This window comes from Gracilinanus agilis, chromosome 5 (genome assembly GCF_016433145.1).
Source record: "Gracilinanus agilis isolate LMUSP501 chromosome 5, AgileGrace, whole genome shotgun sequence".
Classification (NCBI taxonomy): Eukaryota; Metazoa; Chordata; class Mammalia; order Didelphimorphia; family Didelphidae; genus Gracilinanus; species Gracilinanus agilis.
Genome location: NC_058134.1, coordinates 185,095,581 through 185,122,169, shown reverse-complemented (window position 1 = coordinate 185,122,169; position 26,589 = coordinate 185,095,581). Strand labels below are relative to the sequence as shown.

Below are 26,589 nucleotides of genomic sequence, written 5' to 3'. Positions count from 1 at the left end.
TTTTCAATTTCTTGAACACTTCTGAATTCTAAACTTTAGAATGGTATATGTTTTAAATCTCTTTTCACTAGGATTATGCAATTATTAATTATGTCATTTTAAATGTATCACATATGTAAACTGTTCTGACATTCATTGTGTTTTAGTGAAATTAAATTCAAGGTAAAGAGTTTGGTCACATTTTAAATTTTGACTTGTGTATTTTGGTGCATCAAGGCATACATTCTAGCATATAATTTAATGTTAGTATTTTAAATTTCAGAATTATCTTTTCCTAAAACTCACTTCAGAATATATAATTTAGATTTTAAAATAAATAGACTGTTGTATACTATATAACATGCCATACACACAAAAAATGAGCAAAATATAGCATTTTGCCCAAAATATGTAGAGAGAACTATATTTCTATTTTTAAATCAATAAAATAACAAAATCATCAGTAATTTGAAAAAAATAATGATAATGAATTCTAGCTGAATAATCACAGGTATGAAGATAAATAATACAATATAAATCGCCCCTTCAATAAAACATGCGGGATTTCCCCTCTACTTATTATTATTAACTTAAATCCCTTTCCACACCCTAGTAATGTATCTTTTCTAAAATAAATGTGATATATCTGTGAGCTCACTTCTTGGTGGGGCATTAATAGCAAATGGCCTGAACCCACCCTCCACCCACTCCCAAATGTAAAATCAACAGTACTTACTACATCCTGCTTTGTAGCTGAAGCCTGGAGGAAGGAGGAATCCTTGCTGGGCAGCTGCTGCCAGTGTTCGCTGGTCTGGAGGGAATACTGGAATCATTAATGGAGGCAGCTGACCTTGAACCTGCTGAACATGAGAAAACGAATCAAAGAAAGAATTCTTTTTTTCCTTTAAGGAAAATGAAAGCATTCAGTTAATTTATTATATGGGGACTTCTCATTTACCGTACAAAAGTGGAATCACCTAAATCACAGAATAATAGGGTATAAAACTAGGAAGTGACTTTAGGAGCTATTTAGTCCAATCTCCCGCCAAATACAGGAAACTCTTCTACATCATGCCTGACACATGGCCACCTAACTTCTACTTGTACATATTCGGTGGAGTTCACTCCTTTGCAAGGCAGCCTGTTTACTGCTATAATGCTTCAATTTTTTAAAAGGTCTTCCTTTGCTGAGGTAGGGAAGGATTATCTCCCTGAGACTTCTGCCTTCTGCTATATTTTAAATTTTATGTGAAAAAAGTCTAATTATTTTGGTATCTCTTCAAGTGCCTAGCACAGTGTTCTGTATTTGGTGAACATTGGAGAAATGGAAATTAAATGAATAAATAAATCAATTACTTGGTCCTAGTTCTAGTATCTTAAGGAACATAGGATAAGTATATTTTTTCTTCCAAATCACAGCCCTACATGTAGTGGGGACAGTTGTCATGTGGGGACAGTATGTCAACACTTAGTCTTCTCTTTTCTAGGCTAAACAACCCAATTCTTTTTCACATGACATGTTGCAGACTCCCAAACACCTCACCATCCTTATTGTCTGTCTCTGGATGTACTTTAGTCAACATCTTTCTTAAAATGTGTCATTCTTAGTGAAACATTGTACTCAGTCTGAAAAATGCAAAGGATGGAGTATTAATACCTCTTTTGATATTAGTCTTCTGTTAATTTGATGTAAGACTTCATGTCTTAAATTTAACAAAAATACAAGTCTGTATTTTTTAAAAAACAAATGTGTGTGTCTACTTATATATTTTTCAATCTTAAATTATTTTCATTTAATTGATGCTAAAAATTATCTGCCCCTACTAGGGAACATAGAAGATATTTTAAAGCACCTGGAAACAGTACAAAGGATTTTCTTACATATCTAGAAAATTGAATATACATACAATCATTGGTAATTTATCAGAGTCATTTATGTTCAGTAAGTCTGCAAAACTTCCCCCTTTCTCAAAATTTTAACTAGGCTATTCAATTTTCAAATAAGTGCCATAAAATGAAAACTTTAAAACTTATTTAGGAAAATTTTATTTTTAAAATGTTTTCAATGAAGGGATGGTGGTGTAGAAGGAATGGGGGAAAACACTTCCCCTGAAGTTAGGAAAATGAAAAATGATTTAGAGAGAATCTTTCATTCATTAAAAAGCAATAATCTCTAATTAGTCAATTTTAAGCATTAACATATTGTATTTATAATTCTTCTGTACATGTACAGTACATAATCTTTTGCATTTTAGAAACCTACTGTATAACACAGAAAGCACCGATAGGTGTATATATGTTTTTCTGTGTGTATGCACACATAAACATACATATATATTTGGGAAAAAAACTAAAATCTTTATGAGTAAATGGGATTCACATTTTCTTTAAGTTTCTCTACTATGAAATATTTTAAGTTTCTTCTCAGAAAGTGAGTATGAGGAGGGAAAGGTAAAGATTATCACCTTGCCTTCCAATTAGAAAATTGCACTGAGACTACATTTACAAATTTTTAACGAACAGGAAGTAATTATAATTCAGTTTGAAATGATTAAAAATAGTTAAAGCTAAAACTTTTGCAAACTTTTCTAAAGCATTTAGTCTTTTGAGTGCTATAGCATTCATACACACACCATCCATGGGGATCAGCTCACCCACAGCTGAAATTCAGCCACCTTCGGTAGGGAACGTGGCAGCTGTTTAAAAGCACATAGCAACATTACGCAGTAGTTTCAGCCAGAAAATGAAGAATATAATATCCAAATGAGATCACAAAGGGAGTTTAGGTAGGCAATATATAATTAACCAAACTGGAGTTAAGCCAGTATCAGGATGCTAACTCCCAACATGAGAAATAAAAGTGTCATGGGATCTTCAATGACCACTAATGATCTGTTATTTCATATTTAATGTAAAAGGTAAGAGCACATTTATCAATTGGCTGATTCATTCTTAGAAAAATGGTATTGAAACTAAGTAGAAAAGTAATTTCCCTTCCAATTAATCTACTAGAAGAGTTGAAGAAATCTCACTGAGAAAGTATTTATATAGCAAGAGAATACAAAAATGAACATGATATTATGTTTTGAAATTTGCTGCTTAAAATTTGATCCACATCTCTCACTCCCACCATACATTCCCTGCTTGTCCCACCTCTTGCTTCATTTGATTCAAGACAAAGACAAAGTAGCCATATTCTTTCAGAACAAAAATGAACAGCCATGTGGATTTTTACATAGTACTCTTCTTCGGCAAAGAGCCACAGAACTTTTTAAAAAATCGTTTCCAAGGATGAAAGTGACTTTGCCAAGCAAAGTGGCTTCAAAACAGGACTCAAAAATACTAATAGAAAGACAGATGGTTCTACTAAGAGCTTGGCTGCCAAAAAAAAAAAAAAAGCAGAAAAAAAGCAGAAAAAAGGAATGATGTTATTGAAGCTGACTGCAAAGTTCTCTGATGACTGCGAATACTTTTGTCCCATTGCAAGTGCTAACTCTGCCTTCGGGGCTGATATAGCTAAAATACCAACCTCCCCACATTCTACCTCCCTGTGCTCTCTCCCCTCCAAAATAAAACCTGTCAGTGCCAAAGCCCACAATCCAGCAAAATCCTCCACTTGATTCTGACTGACTGCTCAACAGAAGCAAAATATTGCACGGAAGGACTCCCGTTTAGGAATAGACCCACAAGGAAAATTACCCTACCCTCCAACCCCCCCAAAACTGTCTGTCATATTTTCTTTTTCTAATTCCTCTTTTCCTCCTCCCTGCCACCAAAGGGGCCCCTGGGCCCTATGAGTTCAGACCATATAAACTCAATTTGAATAAAGGGGGTGGGTGAGTGGGGGGAAGAAGTAGCACTGCAGAGACATGAGAATAGTTTGCAAGGATTTAGAAATAATCCAGTCAAAACACAGTGCAATTTTCCTTCCAAACTACTACTACAATAATATCTCCACTTTATTTCCTTCAGGGCAACTGTCATTTCTTTTTAACTAGATTGCTACCAGATATAATAGAAACTGAAATATTATATGGTCACTGACTCTTCCTTTATATGGCTCATTTCACTACTGCATTTTAACTTTTACATGATGTGTTTGTTAGCACTGTTGCTAGGATATAACCATTTAAAGTGATATAGAATTAAGTCTCCCTTTTCAATTTTAAAACAACGAAGTACATTTTAAATGCTATAAACAATTGATTTGTACATTTTCACAATAAATATACTGTTCTTTAAAAAAAGAATAATTCTTGTATATTTTGCATTTTCTTATCCAATATACTTTTTTAATAAGTAGAATTCAATTTGTCTAATTTCAACCATCAGGATAATGAAAAAAATTATATTAAAATGCAGTGACATTTGTTTACTGTAATTCAGTGTAATCTCTATGTTCTAAGATGATAGGATAATTATTTAGGGTGACAAGATATGGTGACTGTTTACCAAGAGAATAATTGTTGGGGAACAGACAGATGTTTTCTTTGCTAAGGGAAACTAAAATCTTTGGGAGTATTATACCAGTCATAAATAGCACCTGTTTTTGAAAGCATTTAGCTGCAAAACATTCCTTGAAGGATAGCAAGGGTATTGATCATAATCTCTGAAGCTTGAGGCAAAACTTTATGATTGAGAGTTCTTTAATTTCTTGAAAACAAAACTTAGAGCTTTTGCTTGAACAAAAACCATTATAACAAATTTCTATTTTTCCATAACTATATGCAACTCTGTTTTCTTAAATAATAAAATATCTTGATTCATATATGAGTAGTTGCCTATTCACACAAAATTTTATTGCTTTTTTGATAAAAATTTACATTGTTGTTTTATGTCACATGGTACTATGTCAGTTATGATTAAACAAAGAAAAATAGGACTTAAAATATACTGGACAGAGTGAAATATACAGCAGATAGTCTTCAGAAAAGATCATCAAATCAGAAGGAAAATTCATGAAGAGGTTTTTACAACAGCTTTGTCTGATAATGTTCTATTATGTAATATAAACAAAGAATTAATAGACTCATAGACATATACACATATAAGAATCATTCCCCTAATAAATACATAATCAAAGGACAGAAGTAAGCAATTTTCAAATGAAGGAATACAAGCTATTAATGAATAAGAAAATTTTCTCCAGGTTACTAATAGAATTTCTTAATATTGTATATTAAGTTCATTAGATTGGCAAAAAAGAAAAAAAAGGAAAATAATAATTGTTGGAGGTGTTGTAGCAAGATAGGTACATTAACGCACTATTGATGGAGTTATAAATTGGTAGAACTATTCTGGAAAATAATTTGAAACTATAATGGTTGAATTTGAAACTATAATGTTACTGAACATACCCTTTGGCCTAATAAAATTATTATTACACATATGCCCCAAGGAAGTCATAGATAGAGAAAAGGAACAATATGGATGACTATTTACAATAATTCTTTGTTTTTATCAATGACCTGGAAAAAACCCCCCATCACCTATCAATTGAGGAGTGGCTAAACTAAATTAATTTAATGGAATCTTATTGTATATATATATATGTATATATATATATACATGTGATCAATTCAGAGAAATATATCAAATATTTTTGTGACCAAACATGGTAGTAACCAAACATCATTTCAAAAACTAATAATGAAATATACCTTCCAACACTTCAATCAATTAATCAGTGTTTTAATTAAACAATGATACTATGTATCAGGCACTTAGAAAGAAGTAAAAGTCATTCCTGTCCTCATGGAGTTCATAATTCAATGGTGAGATAGCAAGCAAACAAATATAATTAAAGCAAACTATACATATATATATATATATATATATATACACACACACATATGTATATATGTATATATACAAAGCGAACTATATATAGAATAAATAGGAAATAATTAAAAGAGAGAAGGCACAGATACTAAGAGGATTTAAGGAAGACTTCCTGAAGAAGGTTGTATTTTAGAACTCAAATGAAGCCAGGGTCATCAGTAGAGAGCAGAGAAGGAAGAGGATTCTAGGGAATGGGAACATCCAGAGAAGATACCAAAGCCAAGAGATGTAGTGTCTTATTTGTAGAATAGCCAGGAAGTCAGTGTCACTGGACTGAAGAATATATGTTGGGGTATAAAGTGTAAAAAGACAAGGAGAGGGTTAGGTTATGAAAAGCTTTGAATGCCAACCAGAAGATTCTTTATTTGCTCCTGGAGGCAACAAGAAGCCAATAGGGAAGTGACATGATTAGATCCATATTTTAGGAAAGTCTATTTAGTGGCTAAATGGAGAATGGACTGGAGTGGGAAGAAATGAGAAGCAGACAGATCCAGCAACAGGCTATTATAGTAATCAAGACACAAGGTGATGAGAGCTTGCATTAAAGCTGTCATAGTATCAAAAAAGAGAAGAGGCTGGTATCTTAGAGATGTTGCAAAGGTGAAGTAGGCAGGCCTTGGCAACAGCTTGAATATGGAGGATGAAAGATAGTGAGGGATCCATGATGGCTCAGTGTTGCAAACCTGAGAGAATAGGACATACTGTTGGTCTCTTTGGTGTTCACATCACACTTAGCTTGCAGATGGATTTAGGTTGAATTTTGAAGAAGTCCTAGAATCCAGGAGATGCAAGTGTGAAAGGAGAGCATGCCAAGAATTAGAAATAACCAGGAAAGAGGTGCGAAGACAGGAGATGGAGTATCATGCACCAGGAAAAGCAAGTAGGCCAATGTTGATGGATTGTATAGTAAATGGGATAGAGTAAGGTGTTAGAAGACTGGAAAGTAAGGAAAAGGTCAGGCTGTGAAGGGCTTTAAAAGTCAAACAGAGGATTTTATATTTCAACCTAGAGGTTAAAAAAAAAAGGCACTAGAGTTAACTGAATAGCAGAGTGACATGGTTGAAATTTTCCTATAGGAAGATCATTTTGAAAACTGAGTGGACAATGGATTGGAATAGGGAAAAATTTAAGGCAGGGAAACTAACCAGAAAGCTCTCACAATAGTCCTAGTAAGAAGTGATCAGGGACTGCACCATAGTGGTGATTGTGTGTATGGAGAGAGAAGGACAGAGATGGAAGACCTTGAAGATAGAAATGACAAGGCCTGGCCAAAGACTGGATGTGTGAAGCGAGCATTAGTGATCAACTATGGATGCCATGTTGAGATTGTGAGCCTCAGTGATGGGAAAGATGGTGTTGTTCTCAACATGTAAGTTCAGAGTTGTGTTGGAGAAGGATACTGAGTTCTATTTTGGAAATGTTGAGTTTGAGATGAATATGGGACTCTAATTTGAGATGTCCAATAGAAAGTTGGAGTTGTAAGACTGGAAATCAGGAGAGAAGTTAGGGTTAAAAATAGATCCAAGAATCATGCAGATAAGTGAGGGTTAAGGTGATGGTTAGGATCACTTTCCTGCAATTTCCAAATTCTATTGATTTGATTCTATCTCTACAATATTGTTTACAACTTTTCCATTTTCTCTACTATAAAAGTCACCACTTACCTTATGTCACCTTTTATAAAGGTATATTGCAATAGCCCCCTAATTTGTCTTCTTATCTCTGATTTTCCTCCTCAACCATCCATCCTCTTTTCTTAAATCTAAGTGGATTTGTAATTTCAATGATTTGTAAATTCTTTCCAATGATGCAGATTATAACTACATCCATGCCTTTCCATCCTCTGACTCTTGTTGGTAGACTCCCTAAATTTCACTATAGAGAGTCCACCCCAGATGTGAGAGATCTTATTCAAATTTTCCACAGCTATTCACATGATATCCCTTACCTTTGCAATATAATCAACCTATTTCATTTTAATGTTTATGAGATGACACCTTTTACAACTGCTCTTCTCTGACATTCCTCATTAGTTACATGTTGTAGCTTACTCATGTCCACTATATATCTCTCCATTGCCCAAGTTGTGATTATCAGTTATAATTTTTCCTAAACTATATTCCTTGACTTGTTTCTACACAGCAGCATCAACAGAATATTGGCTTTGAAAATATAAACCTTTCTTCCCTCCACCCCCACCCCCAGAGGAACTTACAGTCCTTGAAAGAACATTACATTTTCCTGACGACAATCTAGCCTGCTTGCCTCCACCTGGCTGATTTGGGGTCACTGTCTGTCCCAGATGTATATGTAATGAACAAGTTCTACATTGTGTCCACTGACATATGTGTCATAATCTGGGCAACAAACATTCTTCATCCACTTGATCTTTCTGGTGTACGTGGTCAAATTAAACTTTGGAGTGGGTACAAATCTCTGAACACCAGTGACTTTGCAATGGTTAAGGACTTAGTACAAAACACCACAATATTGTCTGAAAATAGTAACATCTGGAGAATTTAATAATCTGTAGAAAATTCCTCTTCAATTTGGACTCCACACTTGAATTCTTCCATCACAATGAAAAACAGCTTTGATGAGAATACAGCTCCCTTTTTTTAAGAATTGCCTGTGTATGTTGTTGTTCATGTGTTGTGTATGTGAAGGTTGCTAAAGAGGATTATATATTGTTATGTGTTTTAAGGAATCTTAAAGGATTTTAACGTGTGGATGGAGGATAATTTGTTATAAAAGACTTTAAGGAGGTATTTTTCTCTACTGAATGAAATATTTTTTCAAAATTAATAAACACTAAGCACAATGGGATCTTATGTTCTCCACGTGGCATAATAGGATTATAGATTTTGATCTTTGGAAAAGAAGAGAACTTAAAAGTCATTGATTATAAACAATATAATAGAGGAGAAAATGAGGCAAAAAAGAGGTTAAGTCAGTTGTTCAGAGTCACTGAAGTAGTGAATGTCTGTGACAAAATTCAAATGTTTCCGTACTCTAAATCCTTTGTTCTAGCCTCTGTCACACTGCTTTAATTGCAAAATTATAAAGATATAATCCATCATTGAATATTGCTAATGTCCTCATCAAGGGTGTACTCAATTCAGACATAGATGACTTATATAAAGAATTTGGAGATGAGAAAGTATCTTAATAATAGCTTTTTAAAGTTGCCTTAAATATTGTAATAATATGGTCTAAGATATTTTACACACTTTCGCTATCTTCTTTTCCTTCATATACTTTGTATATTAATCCTTCAGTTTTCTTACAATTGTATTGTCCCCACTTTTGATCTTCTCTCTATATACTTTGTTCAGTCTAGTTGCTTTCCCCAACTTTGTTTTCTGTAGTGCACCATCCTCAAAATAGTCAACAAAGGGGGCAGCTGGGTGGCTCAGTGGATTGAGAGCCAGGCCTAGAGATGGGAGGTCCTGGGTTCAAATCTGGCCTCAGACACTTCCTAGCTGTGTGCCCCTGGGCAAGTCACTTAACCCCCATTGCCTAGCCCTTAACCATTCTTTTGCCTTGGAGCCAATACACAGTATTGGTAAAGGTTTAAAAAAAATAGTCAACAAATTAATCTTCCTAAAACAATAGTCTGACTAAGTTTCTTCCTTGCTGAAGGAAGAGTACTGTCTTTGGTATGAATTTTTTTTTCTTTTTTTAGCACCCAAAGTCTTCACAATTTGCCTCAAGAACACTTCGCTGTCTTATTAAACATTATTTTCCTTCACTGATTGTACACTTCCTTTACAAAACATACTCTTTCATTTCTGCCCTTGTATAGACTACTGAATGAACTCCTTACTCTCCTTAACCTCTTCTTATCATATTTCCTTATGACTCAGCCCAAGTGCCACTTCATGATCCCTATCCACCTAAGATATTGGTACCCTTTTCTCTGAAAGTACTTTGTACTTATGTTTCTACATATATATATATATGTATATATATATACATATATATATACACACACATAAACATGTTTAAATATATTTGGATATATATATTTTATATGTGAATATGGGTATGCATGTATATACATATTTATCCAATGTGCACACACACACACACACATATATATATAATATTCTTTTATGTGTGTATATGGTTTTTTTCCTACCCATTAGAAGCTTGTTCAAGGAAGGGGTTACTTCATTTTTATATCTAAAGTACTTTTCATAGTTCCTAACATGTAGGTGTTTAATAAATGCCTTTTGAATGAATGAATGTATTTAATATCTTGGTGTCTAACTTCCTTAAAAGTGTTTTTAGTTTAAAGACAATGGAGAAAGAGGAGGATTTTTTTTTCTAGCTATACCTTTGATACATAAAAAAGGTAGGGATTTCCTTGAGAGTCTACTCACTCCACCAAGGTGAGTCCATAACTGTTTGGAAACTTACATTCTTAGAAGATTTCTTTGAAGCACTGAGAGATGAAGAGATTTTTCTAGTCACAGAGTCAGGATGTGGAAGAGCTAGGATTTGAATCCTAGTAGGTCTTCATGATAATGAGGCCACCCAATTATCCACTATACCATTCTGCTGATCATTTAGGAGAATTAAGTATATTCATTTTTAGATTATTAATAATTATTATAAATATGAAAATTAATAGCAGTACATATAAGTGCATTATGGTTTGTATACTTTTTATCTCAACAATCCTGTGATACAGGTACTGAATGTATTTTTCCATTTTACAGATGAGGAAAATCAAATCTCAAGAACATAGGTAAAATATAATTAGGATGGAGATTAGGTTACAGTTTAGGAATGGACTGATTAAAAACTTCAACTGAAATCACTGTTCCAAATTATATGAATTTCCTGTTTCATCACATTTGCTACTTCAAAGTCCATGCTTAGATGGCCATTTCCAAATAAAATATACTCAATGAAAAATTAAATTCAATGAATGTATTTTCCCCCTCTGAACATTATTTTGCCTCTTTCCCAAAAAGATCATTGGGTTTTTTTCTGTGCAAGAGAGCAGCCAAATAGTTGGAAAACTGGTTAATTTTATTGTTTATGCAAAACATGCTAAGTGGTTTTTTGATTTGGATTAGGACTTTTTTCAGGACCCAAATAGGAGCCACTTCCCATATGACACCCCTCTCATTCCTCATCTCAAAAGGTTCTCTCCCCATTCAACTTTTCTTTCAAACCTTTGTGTAAAACAATTGAATGACTATATTGCATTCTATGTTGTATCATAATAATTTGCATATATTTTACATACAACTTATATTACAAGTTCCTTTGATGGAAAGGAGCAGTAAGGTGCTAGGTTTTTGTTGTGCAAATTATTTCATTCCCAGTTTTGCATAGTGTCTAGATGCTTAATAAAAGTTTGTTAGATTTTAAAGTTATGAATGGGCAACTTAAGGAAGGAATATAACTGTTATCATACAAAAAATTATATATTAGTAGAATGAAGACATTAGAAAGTATTTATAAAATAAATGGGCTGATAATTCCATCTAGAAGGCTATTCTATTCAGATGCCATAGAAACATAAACAGTTTTTACATAAGATGAATCAAAGAAAATACTAGAAGAAAGCCCTTCGTGGCACTGTAGGTAGTGAGAGTACCAGTCATGGATTCATGGAGATACGGGTTTAAATTAAGCCTCAAGAGCTCAAATCTATCCTAAGACCTTTAGTAGCTGTAGCACTCTGGGCAAGTCACAACTTCTGAAGGCTCGGTTTCCCCAACTGTAAAATAGTGATAATAATAGTACCTATTTTAAAAGGTTGCTGTGAGGCTTAAATGAATAATATTTATAAAGCACTTATCTTAGTGCCTGATAGACAGTAGGAGTTTTTAAATGCTTATTCCCTTCTATCCTTTTCCATAAGTGAAAATGGAAGCAGTGAAAAAGTTTTCTTTCCAGTTTTCCTTTTCTAAGTGTCATAATGAGCATAGGGTTACCAATGATTTCTAATATTTTCCATTTCCTGCTTGCCTAACTAGAAACTTGTTTTGATTTCATTTAAATGTAACCCCACCCCAAATTTAAACGATTTACCAAGCAACTAGTTGGCATAATGACTAGAGTACTAGATCTCAACTGCTTGGTGGCTTAGTATGTAGGAATAGCACTGGTCCTGAATTCAAGAAGATATGAATTTAAATCAAGCCTCAGATACTTACTAGTTAGTTACATTGGGGATAATAGCACCTGCTTCCCAAAATTATGAGGATGAAATGACATAATATTGGTTAAGCTTTTTGCAAATTATAAGGTGCTACTTAAATGATATAATTTTTATTATTATCTTTTACCTAAATGGTTGTTTTCTTCAAAGGTCCATGCACCTTAGACTTTGATCATTTCTACTTCACATAAAAACAGTTGTATTCTTGATTCTGTCAATATTTTGCCAAATTCTCTTTTTATCTCATCTTCATTACTAATTTCATTTGGTTTCATCTTATTTTCAAGACTTTCCATATCTAGGTTTCAATCCAACATGAGATTCATTATATTTATACTCTTACTTGTATGACATTAGTATAGCATGGTTTCGTTTACACAATGTCTACCATCAATAAATTCAAACAAACAAAACCAGGGGGAGAAAGATCAGTCCAACACTTCTTTTTTGCCCCCTTCCATTGAAGAAATTCAACTGAATCCTTAATTTTCAATAAATTATTTCATTATTCTCTAACTACAGCCCCTATATTATTGAACTACATAAACCTGATCGTCCCCTAATCTGCTTAAATCTTATTTCTTTTCCATACTTAGCCTCTAACCCAAATCTTTGTTCCAGCCTATATGCTCTTTTATTTGGCATTGTTAAATTTTGTTGACTGAGGACACCAAAGAATCGATCCTTTCTGTTTTTCTAAAAAAATCATATAATTTGACTATTGACTAATAATCTTATTTACTAAATATGCCTTCCTCTAAGTATATATCTCAGGTAACTAGAATAATTAAAATTGTTATATTTGTTTTAGTTAACGTGTGAGCAATGAACAAAAATTAGAGGTTACTTAATATCATGTGTTAGAAAGTAATTCAAAACCTTTATAGTTCAAAGACTTTTTGAAGATTTAGAAGATATTAGACAGGTTCCCTGAATCCTTTGATTAACATCCACAGTGTTTCCTTAATCTCATCCCTTGAAAATCTTTGTGATCTGCTATATGCTAAAACTACAATGGTGCAAGGCTATGTATATTAGTATCATACTCAAATTTGATATAACAGCCAAAATAGTAGTGTCTCAAAGTTTTTCTTATCATAGATACTTTATTTGGAAAAAATTCAATAAATTCTTAAATGTGATGGGCAAAGAGTTAGGAAAACCAAGACCAAATGTTAGTGGAAATTTCAGTGGTAAACATATTTCTAGTATTGGATAGCCTCTAATTACCGTCAAGGGGAATGCATAATAAAGACCTCTTTTCAGACTTTCAGCTGTTCAGCCTTGTTTCTGATTACCCCCTCAGCCATTTCTTAATAGAGTTCAGTTGTGCTATTAACTATCCAATTTAAAAAATAAAATAAAATTAATCAAGATCACTCAGAAAACTTCCTTAAAGGTCTCCTATTCATACTTTATATTAAGGCCATTCCATCAAAATTCATAGCTGATTTGGAGAAATGCCAAGATATAACATTCTTCCAAGTTAATTTAGCTTTCACAAAGTGATTTTCTTTCATTAGTTAACATTTAGTTAGCATTAAAAATATTACTTTTATTATTGGCACTTAGCACTGCTAAACTTACTATTATACTAAAAATTCTAAACTGCTTAGATTACTTTATAGGCCATTTCCAAACTTGGTAAGAGCAGGGGACTTCATTCTTTTGGAAATCATTTCCTGAAAATAATGAGATGTGGCAAAAGGCTCATGATAAGCAAAAGTTCCACAAGTGCAGTAACATGTTACCAACACAAGAAAGTAGAAAAGAGAAAATGACATTTTAATTTATAGATGATTGACTATTAATATTTCACATATGTTAACTGTTTCTTTCTAAACCTTTCTTATCCTAGCCCAAACAACCTGTTGTTTTCTTCTTCACAGTTTTGAAAGAAAGGTTAACAACAGTTTTACAGGCATACATATTGAGAATACAAACTTAACATTAATAATCTAAGTTAACATTAGAGAGGCAGACTCAGAGATTGAGTAGACTGACAGGAAAAGACAGGCATTCTAAAATGAGTGCATAGAAATAAAAAATAAAGAATATGCATTTTCAACATTTTCTTTGCATGTATATACTAAATGTACAATCGAGATTTCTACCTTTCTCCCTTTTAACTAGAAGCATAGTTTACTTTTAGTTAAATTTCGATGCCACTATAGGTATTAGAAGACAATTTACATGTGATTTGCATTTTTTTTGTACTTGTGGTTTTGATAAGTCTTCCAAACCTAATGACTGTTCCTCTGGCCAGCAGCATAAATGCTGTAATCACACAATTATTGTGCTGGGAACAGTTTAATTCAGCATTTTGTTCTCAACCACAGAACAATTACTCAACAATTTTGGTTAACCAAACTAGCTAGCTGCCTGGAGAGGAAGAGGAATATTCACAAGATCTATTGTCTTACACAAAAAGCAGTTGCTAGATTCCCCTGAAAGTTTCTAGTATGGCAGAGCTCAGTTCAACTAAACTAGTTCATCTTTTCAAGGAACTTTCAGATTCATAACCTAATGAAATGACAATCAGTAAGCTTTCCTTTGTGGATTTCTTTATTTGTTCAAAATTTTTAGTTATATATTTACCTGATTATTTAAAACGCCATACAAAATTGTGACTGATTATATAGACATAGAACATGCCTATATATAATATATATACATAGTGTCTATATATGTAATATATATTTATATATAATACATGTATATATAATGTAAAACAAGTAATATTTTGTTTATACATTATAACAATTGTAATGGTGGTTTTTGAATATCTAGCCATATATCATTTCAGTCAGCCTAAAGGATATATTTTAGTCTGATGCTTCATTGTGTCTTGGAGGTGACTCTAGATTCTTGAAGTCTATACCAAAATAGTAGAATGTCTGGTAGGTTCTGAGGACCATCCTAGATAGGTTTGATAGAAAAGCCAGTAGCCTGACCAACAGGTAACTGCCCACGCCAACTCACAGAGCAAAAGAAAATATGCAGAATAGACTTTGGTCCTACATAGTCTCCATTCTGCATCTTCAATAATGGTGGTAGAGAATTGGAAAGGGGAAAATGGAAATTTTTAAGAATGACTTTGAATTTAGCCCATTTATAACATTAAGTAATATGCGAGATACTTGTCATTGATCAGACAACATATACCAGAATGCCGAAGTGAATCAATTTTGAAATTCTTACTACAGATGAAATAGGTATAAAGAAATCTTAAATAGAAAGATGGCTTCCTTAGTACGTAAAGAAACATTTCAAGAAACATAAAGTCATGTAGTATTGCAATACTCAGTGTGACTATAAGCATAAGGCTCACCATCAATCAAGTTTTTATCAAGCACCTAATACATGCTAGGCACCTTCTGGCCACTAGGGATAAAAAAAGAAAAAATACAATAGTTCATGTCTTTAAGGAGCTTATATTCTGTCATGGAAGATAACATAAACCTGTTCAAGTATATATAAGATATATACTTAAAAATGTAAGCTAATTTTTTTAATGAGAGGGCATTAGAAGCTAAGTGGATTAGAAAGAAACCATATGTAGCAAGTGGTATTTGAGCTGAACCTTGAAGTAAAGTAGGCATGCTAACAGGGAGAGATGTTCATTGTAGGTAGATATGCAGCTTGGGCAATGGCAAGGAGATAGGAGATGAGCTGCCATGTGTAAAAAGGCTAGTTTGGCTGAAACATAGAGTGTGCTCCTTAAATGTAAGTTGATGCAAAGTTGTGAAGTGCTATGAAATTTCAAGTTAAATCACCATATATTTCAAATTCATGTGACTTCAATGCAAAGATGGATATATGAAAGATTGGCAGAAAAATGTTTAAAAAAGGAAAAAGGCTAAGGTTTGTAAATTACATAACATGTGACCTAGGAAGTCCTAGATATAGTAATCACCAAATGAAATCTAAAAAAGAATTAAGGAGAAAATTCATAGATGTATATTTTTCCTTCTTTTTAAACTATATTTGTAGTTTATTGGTGTCAGAGAGGAGTTTCTCTTCCCAGCATAGGTCAGCAACTGCACTGCATCTTAAGAGATTTAGATAGCTGCCTTAACTTTTAAGATATTAAATAAATTGGGGGCAGCTGGGTAGCTCAGTGGATTGAGAGTTAGGCCTAGAGACGGGAGGTGCTAGGTTCAAATCTGGCCTCTGACACTTCCCAGTTGTGTGACCCTGGGCAAGTCACTTGACCCCCTTTGCCTACCCTTACCACTCTTCTGCCTTGGAACCAATACACAGTATTGACTCCAAGACGGAAGGTAAAGGTTTAAAAAAATATTAAAGAAATTACAATTAATCCCCAACTTTTATAGGGGTAACATTCCTAGAAAACTGTATGAAAGCCAATACTATGAATGCTGATACACTGAAACTATGGGAAATATGGGGTTAGGTTCAAGTGACCAACAAGAACTTTAAACTTTTTCTAGAGATTGCTGAAAATATACTTTTCTGCATATTATTTTATAATAACTTTAATTTTAATAATATGTAGTTTCCTAACACAGTAACCATGAAAAAAACCACAAAATGCAGCATATAAAATAAAACTGATGATATGCAAAACATTTTTTCTCGCTAGTAATTCCTTAGAATTCTGTGACCTTTTTTGCTAATGTATCAATTAAAAAGTTGATTTTGGGCAATATTCATTTTTCATAACACATGAAATCTATAGTACCATGAATATTTTCCCTTGACTCATGGGTTCATTAACACCAAACTCATGGCTGACAGCTGCTGCAGACATATAGCATTAAGTTTATCTAGTATATTTATTTTCTCACTAAGGTATATAACTGATCTTGAGCTTGAGCTTAAACCCAAAGCACTTCATTGGGTATGTAACAGCAATGAAAAACAAACGAGTTTTAAAGGCAAACAGTGAAAATATACGATGAATATACAGGGAGCTCTTTATAGTGGAAGTGTGAACAAGAACAGTGAAACACCTGATAGAATATCAACTACTCCACAAACTTGCAAACAATTTCTCATTTTTTCCCCTTCTTCTGTGCAGAGCTACAAATGTGTGAGGTATTACATAGAGAAGGTCCATGGTTAAGATGATAAAATATTGAGGGTATCAGTTCTCAAAAGTGTCAAAAGAGGGTAAGATAAAATCACTGGGAAAATTATGGCATTTTTTTCCTATGGCAAAAATGATGATTAAGATGGCATCAACAACTTCTGATTTATATTGACACATATATAGAGATAATTTTTTGTTGACAACCTAGAAAAGTAACAAGCACAATTTTATATCTGGTACTGTATAGTAGACCATCTTATAACCAATCAATTCTTTTAAAATGTCTATTTTGAACCAAAAAAAAATCAAACATGAATAGTTGTTCAATTAACTAAAAAATGGTAGAGAACACAGAGTTTCACTCAGCTTATTGTTTGTTGACCAAAACAGCATTTGTTCGGTAGGGAAAAATACAGCCTTCAAAGCTCTGATCCAACAAGGTTTCTCCTATGATTATGTTAAGATTATATGATGCTCTATGATAGAGATAACGAAAAAGATAACTTTGTTTAAAGGAAGCTAGGTGACTCAAGAGATGGAGGACTAAACTTGTAGTCTGGAAGAGCTGATTCCAAAGGATGTGCTGTAACTGGACACATCCTCCTAACACCCTACCTCTCAGAGTTGCTGTGAAAATAATATGAAATAATATGTATCATATGCTTTGTAAACTAGAAGCACTGCCTACATGCTACTATTATTTTTTAATTAAAAAAATCCTTACCTTCCATCTTAGAATGAATACTGTGTATTAGTTCCAAGACAGAAGAGTGGTAAGGGTCAGGAAATGGAGGTTTAGTGACTTGCCCAGATATTGAACCCAGGACCTCCTGTCTCTTGGCCTGGCTCTCAATCCATTAACTGCCCCCCCCACAAACCCCCCACACTAGTTATTATTATTAATGACCATCTGATCTGAGTAAAAGCATCAAAGGACATAAAAAACAGTCAAGGAGAGGGTTGCTTGCTGAATATCTTTGCCATTGTCATGAAAGATGTCCAGCCCAAGAAAAAAATTGACCCATATTCCATATACTGAGAATCTTCTAGGTACTCTTGTTTCTGTATTACATTATGGTAATCACATCAACTCTCAGAATTTTGCAGAGATTCAAGAGACACTCAAAATCACTAAAAAGAGTTTTGCTTAACTATTCACATAAGAAACATGTGAATACATACACAATACCACATACATAACAAATATGTGAATGTCTATTGTTCAAACTGTGAGAGGCATTTTGGTGGAAACTTTCCTAGAGGCAATTCAGCAGTACTTCCTACCTGAACAGATGCTATATAAGGAAAATAAACTAGACCCAAAAATTGCAAAGGAGGAAAAAATATATGCTGAACTGAATTGCGTTCGAGAAAGTGTATATTGCTTTCAAAGACCCTAAGCTTTTTCACATGTCTCCCTTATATTTTTTATTATCAATATTCCGGATCATGGAACAACACAATCTTCTGAGAAACTTTTCCTTTTAGAGAATTGCAATTATTAGTAGTTTGAAGATCTGGGTTCAAACCCTGTTTCTTTCACTTACTGCCTGTTGGAGGGTAGGCAAAATATTTTATCTCTCTCTATCTCAAAAGTTTTCACATGTAAAATAAGGGTTTAGCCTAGATGGTCTGGTTCTTCTAGTTTTAAATACATGCTCTTATATTGATCCCTTTTACTCAACATTTTGAGTGATCCAAAAGCAATGGAGTTAAACGGTAGGTTTACATTAGTTAAACCTTGGTACAAATGAAGAACTGTGTGCATAAAACAGTGTAAAAGATAAGAGCAACTATATAGGACCAGAAAAAGAGATGAGTTGGTATTATAAGTTTTCATGTTCCATTATCCTTGTAATATTAGGTCATTTAGAGGAAGGTACATTGGAGGGGCACTCATGGCAGTGAGAACATGGATCTTTTGAACTATTGAAGCATAAAGGGAAGAAATAGCTAATATAAAGCTAACAGGAGGACTAAAAATTCAAAGTATAAATTAAAAACTCATTTTTAAGCTTATCCTGTAGTGCTTAAAATAGTGTTAAAGGTTTCTGCACCATTGGTAAGCTTACTTATAATCTAAGATATAATCTTCTTAACAGAGGAATTGACTTAATTTCAACTCTGAGTTTATATTTTTATTTTTAAAAGTAGAAATGCAAGTGGTTGATTTTGCCATGACTATTAAAATTATTTTTATGTCGACATTTTATTGAATATTACCAATTATTCATAAGTATCATAAGTATTAACAATAATACTTTGTATTCATGCTTTATATTTTAAAAAGCTAAAAGTGATATTAATTTGTCTGCAATACAGCATGGATATTACATTGTGGAGTACTTTTATGTCCAAAGATAGAAAACACTATTTTAAAAAACCAACAATACCTTAAATACCATTAAATGTAGGCTTTCAACTTTAATCCCTTTTAAAATAAAAGAATAATATTGGGCTAGCATAATGTCATATTTAAGAGGCAATGAAATTCTTCATTATTAGAAGAACAAACTTTTAGGCCATTTTGGGTATGGCTAGGGTAGGAATAAATATTCTGGATAAAGTTAGAGAAATCTAAAGGAAATTAAACTTGTTTCTTTTCATTACTTTTTTCTCTTATGGGTTTATAACTTTCTGCTTTTCTATTTTTACCACAATTTGTGATAGTATCATGGATAGGTAATAGTTAAAAAGTTTATAATGTGACTTTCTACCTTTCTATAACCAGCAAGGCTAGTTATGTAACAAAAAGACTTCAAAAAAAGAAAGTAATAATAAAGCAAATAAATGAAAAGAAAATTAGTCAATGACACATGTACTTAGACAATCCAACTTGAATAATGACTTCACAATTATTAAAATGCCTAAAAGTGAGGTTGAAGAGATAACTAATATCAGTATAGTTAAGTGAGGTGACAAGACATCCAAAATACTTGATTAGTCATATGTTATATATAGTAAGAGGTCAAGTCTACATTGGAGGAAATTTAGTATATTATTGCAAACTTACTTCTATGGAATAGCTTGGCCTATGTCTACTCAATGCCAAAACAAACCACGGGTCCATTCAGTGGGGAAAAAAAAATGAACAGACTGATTGGTGTCATGTGGACAAAACAACTGATAGACTACTGTTTTTCCTACTTAAAAAAAAGCACATTTGTTGTAAGGTCATTTAATCATACCCTTATGCATTCTATGGCAATGGCAGAACTTGGAATAAAGCACAGCCCCATGCCCTTTGTGTCTCAGAACCTAATTCTGAGCTCTAATATTAATAAGGCACCAGGAGAGCTGCTGATTTTTCTAGTCCATGCATTGATGTGTGTTAGAATCAAAGGGCAAAGTTGTATAGCACAGAGGAGAGTACATTTTATGAAAAGGGAAGCAAAAAATAGTATCAAGGATCTTCTGAATGAGAATAGCTCAACTTGGTGCAAAATTTGTGCTCAGAAATGAGCCAGCCAATTGAATTCAGAATAAAATTGGCTATATTTTTTTTTGCCATTTCCGGGTTAATTTGTCTATGGGCCAATTTTCAGATATTTTGACCAGCCTGTAGCCCTAATAAGCATCTATTTATTTATTTATTTATTTATTTTTGTGTCACCCAGAAATAACAGCTTAAGAAGAGATAATATGAAATGGATGACATATTTTAGAACAGCTTCTCCCAGAATATAAAAATATTCCCCAAAGCAAAACTGCAACAAATAGTAGAACTACTAAGCAATGCCAATTGGCGGTTTTAGAATGCCATTCAAATTTTACAAATACTCGGCTCAGAAATTGATTTTAATTATTCAAAAGAAAATTAGGAAATGATTCAAACATCAGATCCCTTAAAAAAAAAACCAAAACAAAAAAAAAACCCTCTAGTCCTCTATTCATTTTCAGTAGTCCTGATAGTTCATTTGAAAACAAATCTGGGGAGTGGCATATACTTTTGTATCTTGCAGTGCTTGTAGGGAACAGTTTCTTGCTTTTAACACTTTTCTTCCTGTAGGTTCCCCAAACTCATCATATCACAACCTTAATATGTTCCTTTATTTTTGTTATTATGGAATAGGATCCTTGTAAAATAAACTATTTGCTGTTAGGAATTGGTGAAGGTAGTACTGAATAGACTGTTCATTATATTTCCAGGTGTACTTACAGTGGAAACAAATGTTGAAGACCATGAAAAACAGTCACTCTAGACAGTTGCTCTTTATAAACTAGAAAAGGTTTTTGTCATATTTTCAGTTATGGGCTATACAGACATCATGGAAAACTCAAATTGCTTCTGAGGCCAAACTAAGCAAACTTTGCTAAAGATGGCTACACCAAAATCTGATGAACCAGAAATATGGCATTTACATGTTTTTTATATGTTTTGTGAACATAAGGATATCAAATACTATTATTTAGCTAGGAAAAGTGTCAACATGTGTGGTCTTTATTAATTTTTTAAAAGACCTTATTATCTTGATCAATATTGAATAAAACAAATGTCAGTCAGAAATCTGAGTACTTAGTACCAAATAATTTTCAGAGCAGATCGCTGTTTTGTTGAATATTATTTTTCTGATGAATGGTTTCACAATACTTGTGAATACATTGATATGTAAATAAATAAACACAGCTATGACTAATAAAAGACAAGAAAAACAACCAAATGACATTTTAAAGACTCCATATATATATATATTGATTTTTAAAAGGTAAAGACTAACAATTTAAAACTAAATGATACTTTCAGCAAGTTAATTCATTAAGATGTAGTTCATTTAAAACATAGTAAGATATTTTCAGAATGGTAAGTTGTGAGATTGTTTATCAAGGTGACTCATTCATTCATAAAAGGCATATGTTGCACCACTATGCCTTTTATGGTAGCCCTCTAAATGAATGCTCACATAATGGAGAGCTTATACAATTGCAGTAGTCCATATCTAGTAAAACTGCCTTAGTGAACAGAATAATATGACATACACATAATAGCTCCGTAAGAACCTCCATACAGCAGCATACCACAAATGACCTGTGCCATCTTTATAATGGCTATTCACCATGACAGGAGGCACTGGGAACAAGAACCACCAATACTGAACAGCCTCAGTTTTCATGTTGTTTTTTAAACCAAAGAGATTCTTACTTTCCACTCAGTCTTCCACTGATTACCCTTCATATATTAGTCCCTGCCCTAGAATACTCTGGACAATAGTATTGGTTCCATCTGTGCTCTCCATTAAATCCTGGTAATCCTTCTAAGACCAGCTGGACATTCAGATTCCAAACACAGGAACTCTTTCTATGGATCCATTTGGCTACAATTATGCTGAGGCTGCACTTGATTCTTGTTTGCAGATGCCTTCTGCAAGGTCCTTTGGGTCTATGAAGTACAATGTCCTGACATAACACATTCAACACAACATTGATATCGTTCTCATTTCAGATCATGATGTGATGCTCAGTCACCTCTAATACTAAGCTGCACTTAGAAAATTATTTTTTCAGACAAACGACAACATTAATGACAAGTTTCCAACTATACTATGTCATTAAATAATCATGAAATAACATTTCCAGTTAATCAAATAGTTTTGATATACTCGGTACTGGGAACATTAAAAACCTTTCATTTTACTTATGGGCAATTTCAGAGAGATGAGAGTAACTTGTTGCTCCCACCAACAATAAATGAATAAATAAGCAAACATGAACTCAAGAGAATCATCTGTTAATATAATATAATCAATATAACATAGCATAACATAATCATCACCAAAGCTAAAAAGTGGCTCTGTTAGAAGAGCAATAAGGGCAAAGTGCTGGACAAATCTATTTGTGTACACAGTACTTTCTCAAGCAGTATTTTTGCTCTTTACTTGCATTGTTTTAATAAGTAACATGAATGCCACTATTAATATTTCCCATGCATTTCTCGCTAGAAAGTAATATCCAGTTGGTCCTCAAGCATTTTAGTTCTGAACAAAAGCTCAATTTTAGTTATAAGTTCACTTCTCAAGGTTCTAGGAATGCAGTAAAATAAGTAAGCACTTTCTTTAGCCAGTTTTCAAAGGAAATTTCCTCCTGATATAGATGTAATAAAAACAATATCCATGAACAAAAATAAATAGATTAACACCAACATATTGTCAGTCCTTCCCATCATATCCTATAGGACACTAGAAAAGCAATTTTGCATTAACTCCATTGAGTCATGGCCAGATATAGTCAGAAAATAAGATGTTCCTCGAAGCTATGCTTCCTATGATGTGTCCATAACGGACTCGTATGTTTCAAAGGACAAAACAAGAACCCCCAACAGTAACACTGGTGACTGGAGCCTTAGAATTTATATAAGGTAATATTGGAGTACAGATTGCACCTGATTAGGACTGATCCTGATTAGCATCACTCCTTTATGGTATACAATTCAAGTTGTTTTGCATTTCAAACTGATCAAATAAGAAAGTCAGGGAAAGATGATGAGGTAATATGTGTCATCTCCAAACCTCTGATTAGGATCACTCTTAAACTACCACATACACATGACAATACACTCTTCTATTTTTTAAGGCCAAATTAAAATATAATTACAAAATTATTTTATTTTAAATAAGATCCCTTTTAGGAAATTCTTCCTATTGCTTATCTAAATCCTTCACACTGAATTTTAGACTCTTGTTTTCTACTCAAATGTGATAGAGAATCACTAGTTAATATTTCATTTAATTACTAACCTTCATATAACTATTTCCAATTTACTTAAGTTATTTTTATTCTATGGTCTTCCTCCATGATTGTTATCAATCTTCCATTTGTTCTTTTACTCACTGTTTTGTGTCACCTAAAAATATTAAAGGACATGTTTTTTCCTTTATCATCTAATTTTGAATTGGGGAAAGTTGACCTTTTCTCTTAAACCTGATAACATCAGCCTTGAAGAGAAAGTAATAGAAGAGAATACCAAGAAAGCAAGGGAGGGAAGAATAAGTTGGGAAGATGAAAAGTCTGGGGATTAGGATGAATATGTCAAAGGATTTTATTCTACTTCAAGAGTACAACAATGAAAATTAGATCCGCTGGATAAGATAAATGCCACCACTCTCTTATATTTACATATAACTTATATGTTTACATTTAACTATATATAAGCAATTGATGTAATGATTAAATAATGACCCCTTCACCAAAACATGTTATGCTTAGTGTGAACATAGCTTATTACTAGGTGGTATAGTGATATAAGAGAAATGGAAGATGGAGCCCTTGCCTTCATAAAGTTACAAATCTATTCATTGAGTGACTTAACACATTTATCATATAAAATTAAAGTACTTTTTTTCAATTTTCAATCATTATTTGTTGATTTTTTACTCTGTAATACCTTCATGAAAAAGATAGTTCTTTTTTTGTTTTTAGAAAGATGTCACCAAATTACTAAACTGCTTGCCCAAAGCATATGTCATTTGCTAAAGCTTCTAAATTTTAGCCTTTCCTAAGTTGTTAAAAATCCACAGCAAAATCACACTGGGTTTATAAAATTTTAGTAGTAAAATGATTAACAGTCTTTCTGGTACCAGGTTTCTTTCTGAAGTACTCTCTCTTTGTTGTTTCATCTATCTATCTATCTATCTATCTATCTATCTATCTATCTATCTATCTATCTATCTATCTATCTTTGTCTATACAACTATGTATGTATATATATATATGTATATATATGCTTAATATTACTATCATATTGATTTTGGGACAATAACCATAACATACTATTCAAAATTCTGTATTCTATATATTTTATTTTAAAGTGCAAGTTAATATTAATTAGAATTTGAGGATAATTATAGACCAATGAAATCTCTTGAAATAATTAAAGCCACTATGTAAAAATTAAACCAGGAATGAGAATAATTTTTCTGAATTTTTAGAGAACTTTTAAAGAAATATAGGAATCACATGCATAAAAATTAGGAAATAATTTTGAATGACATAATCAAAAGAAGAACTCTAAATATATATAAATAAAATATATATAATGTTTAAATAACAAAAAAAAAGTTTTGCTTTGTAGTACAGCATCATGAATTCAAAACATATCCATTTGGAAAGACTCATAAAAGCTAGAAAATTCAAAATATTTATGGTTACCAGAAAATATAATATTTGTGAATCATCATTCTCCAATGTAAAACTGTAGTAAATGGCATTTTTTCCTTTAGTTGACTTTAACTTAATAAAACAAATATACAATTTACATGCAATGTTACTTTGTGATAACATCATTAATACACTATAACCAAATCCCAATCTAACACTTTGAAAAACCACTGTTAACATCTTTTACCCAATTACTCATTTATGTCATTGTATTTAAGTTACTAATTGACCCAATGATGTTGCTTCACACCACTTCATGTTTTCATGGAACCAGTTAATGGTGTTCATCAGTATTTGCCTTACCCATTTGTATTAATCATAGCTTTAACTATCAGCAAAGTCTTTCATAGTTTAGTTGTCCTAGAAATTCATAGAGCTAATAACAACAAAATACTGGTATATCATCTTTTCCTGCTTGAAGAGTTGATTAAACAAAGGAGGAATATTTCTAGAACCCTACTCTGGTTCTTCTTCTACTTATAAACTTGATTGGTTCTCATATGGTTCTTAATTCTTATACTTTTTTTTGACTGTGCTACTTCTCCCATAAACTATTTCATTTTTTTTCTTTTCTTGGTCATCTACAATATGCTAGAAAGGCAAGTCTACAGCAGATGCGTAAAACCTATGCTGCCCATGAGTTTGGCTCAGAACACTTTCCAAGTATAGCTTGAACCAGATTAAAATTTAATTGGGAAATATTTAACAAAATAACTGAAAATACAATGAAACATAAACAATATTGCATTTTAAAACAAAGTCAAAATGTGGCCTATAGGGATCCTTGCATATGGATTAGTGACCCCCATTTCTATTTGAGTTTGACATAATTTATGTTTATTCATCTATGAACTTCTTCAGCATCTTTTTACTAATAAATCCTTGTCAGGGAGGCTTCTATCCCTTCATTTTAATAAAGCCATTAAAAAATGATACATATAACCTCAATTCAATGACATTTTCTCTGTCCTCATCTTTAATTTTTTAATGTATTTGACACCCTGACTACCTCCTACTTACTGATACTTCTTTTTTCCTTTGGTTTTCATCACAAAATTCTATGCTGGTCTATCAGCTTCCTTATTAAAGGGACATTGATCATTCTTCCTTCCTCCCCTTAAGAGTAATAACTATTCCGAGACTCAGTACTCAGTTATATTCTTTTCTATACTTTATCTTTGACCATCACATTAATTCGCATTGTTTCAATTATTACAAAGGACCAGAAGATTAAATCTATTTCTATAAAGTTTCATGTTTTCAGTTGCCTACTAAACATCTCCACCTGATATTATATTGACCTCTGAAACTCAAATCATCTAATATTTGACTCATCATTCAACATCATCATCCTACTAGCCATTTAAATGTGAAACATAAG

The 26,589-nt window shown here is 32.7% G+C and overlaps 1 protein-coding gene across 1 annotated transcript in view; it reads right to left on the bottom strand.

Annotated features, from left to right (window-relative positions):
* SOX5 (SRY-box transcription factor 5) overlaps positions 1 to 26,589 on the bottom strand; it is a 482,736-nt gene that overhangs the window by 149,962 nt on the left and 306,185 nt on the right. The window contains exon 7 of the mRNA XM_044679066.1: positions 716 to 836. Within this exon, the coding sequence (XP_044535001.1) occupies positions 716 to 836 (121 nt within the window). The remainder of the gene's footprint in view (positions 1 to 715; positions 837 to 26,589) is intronic.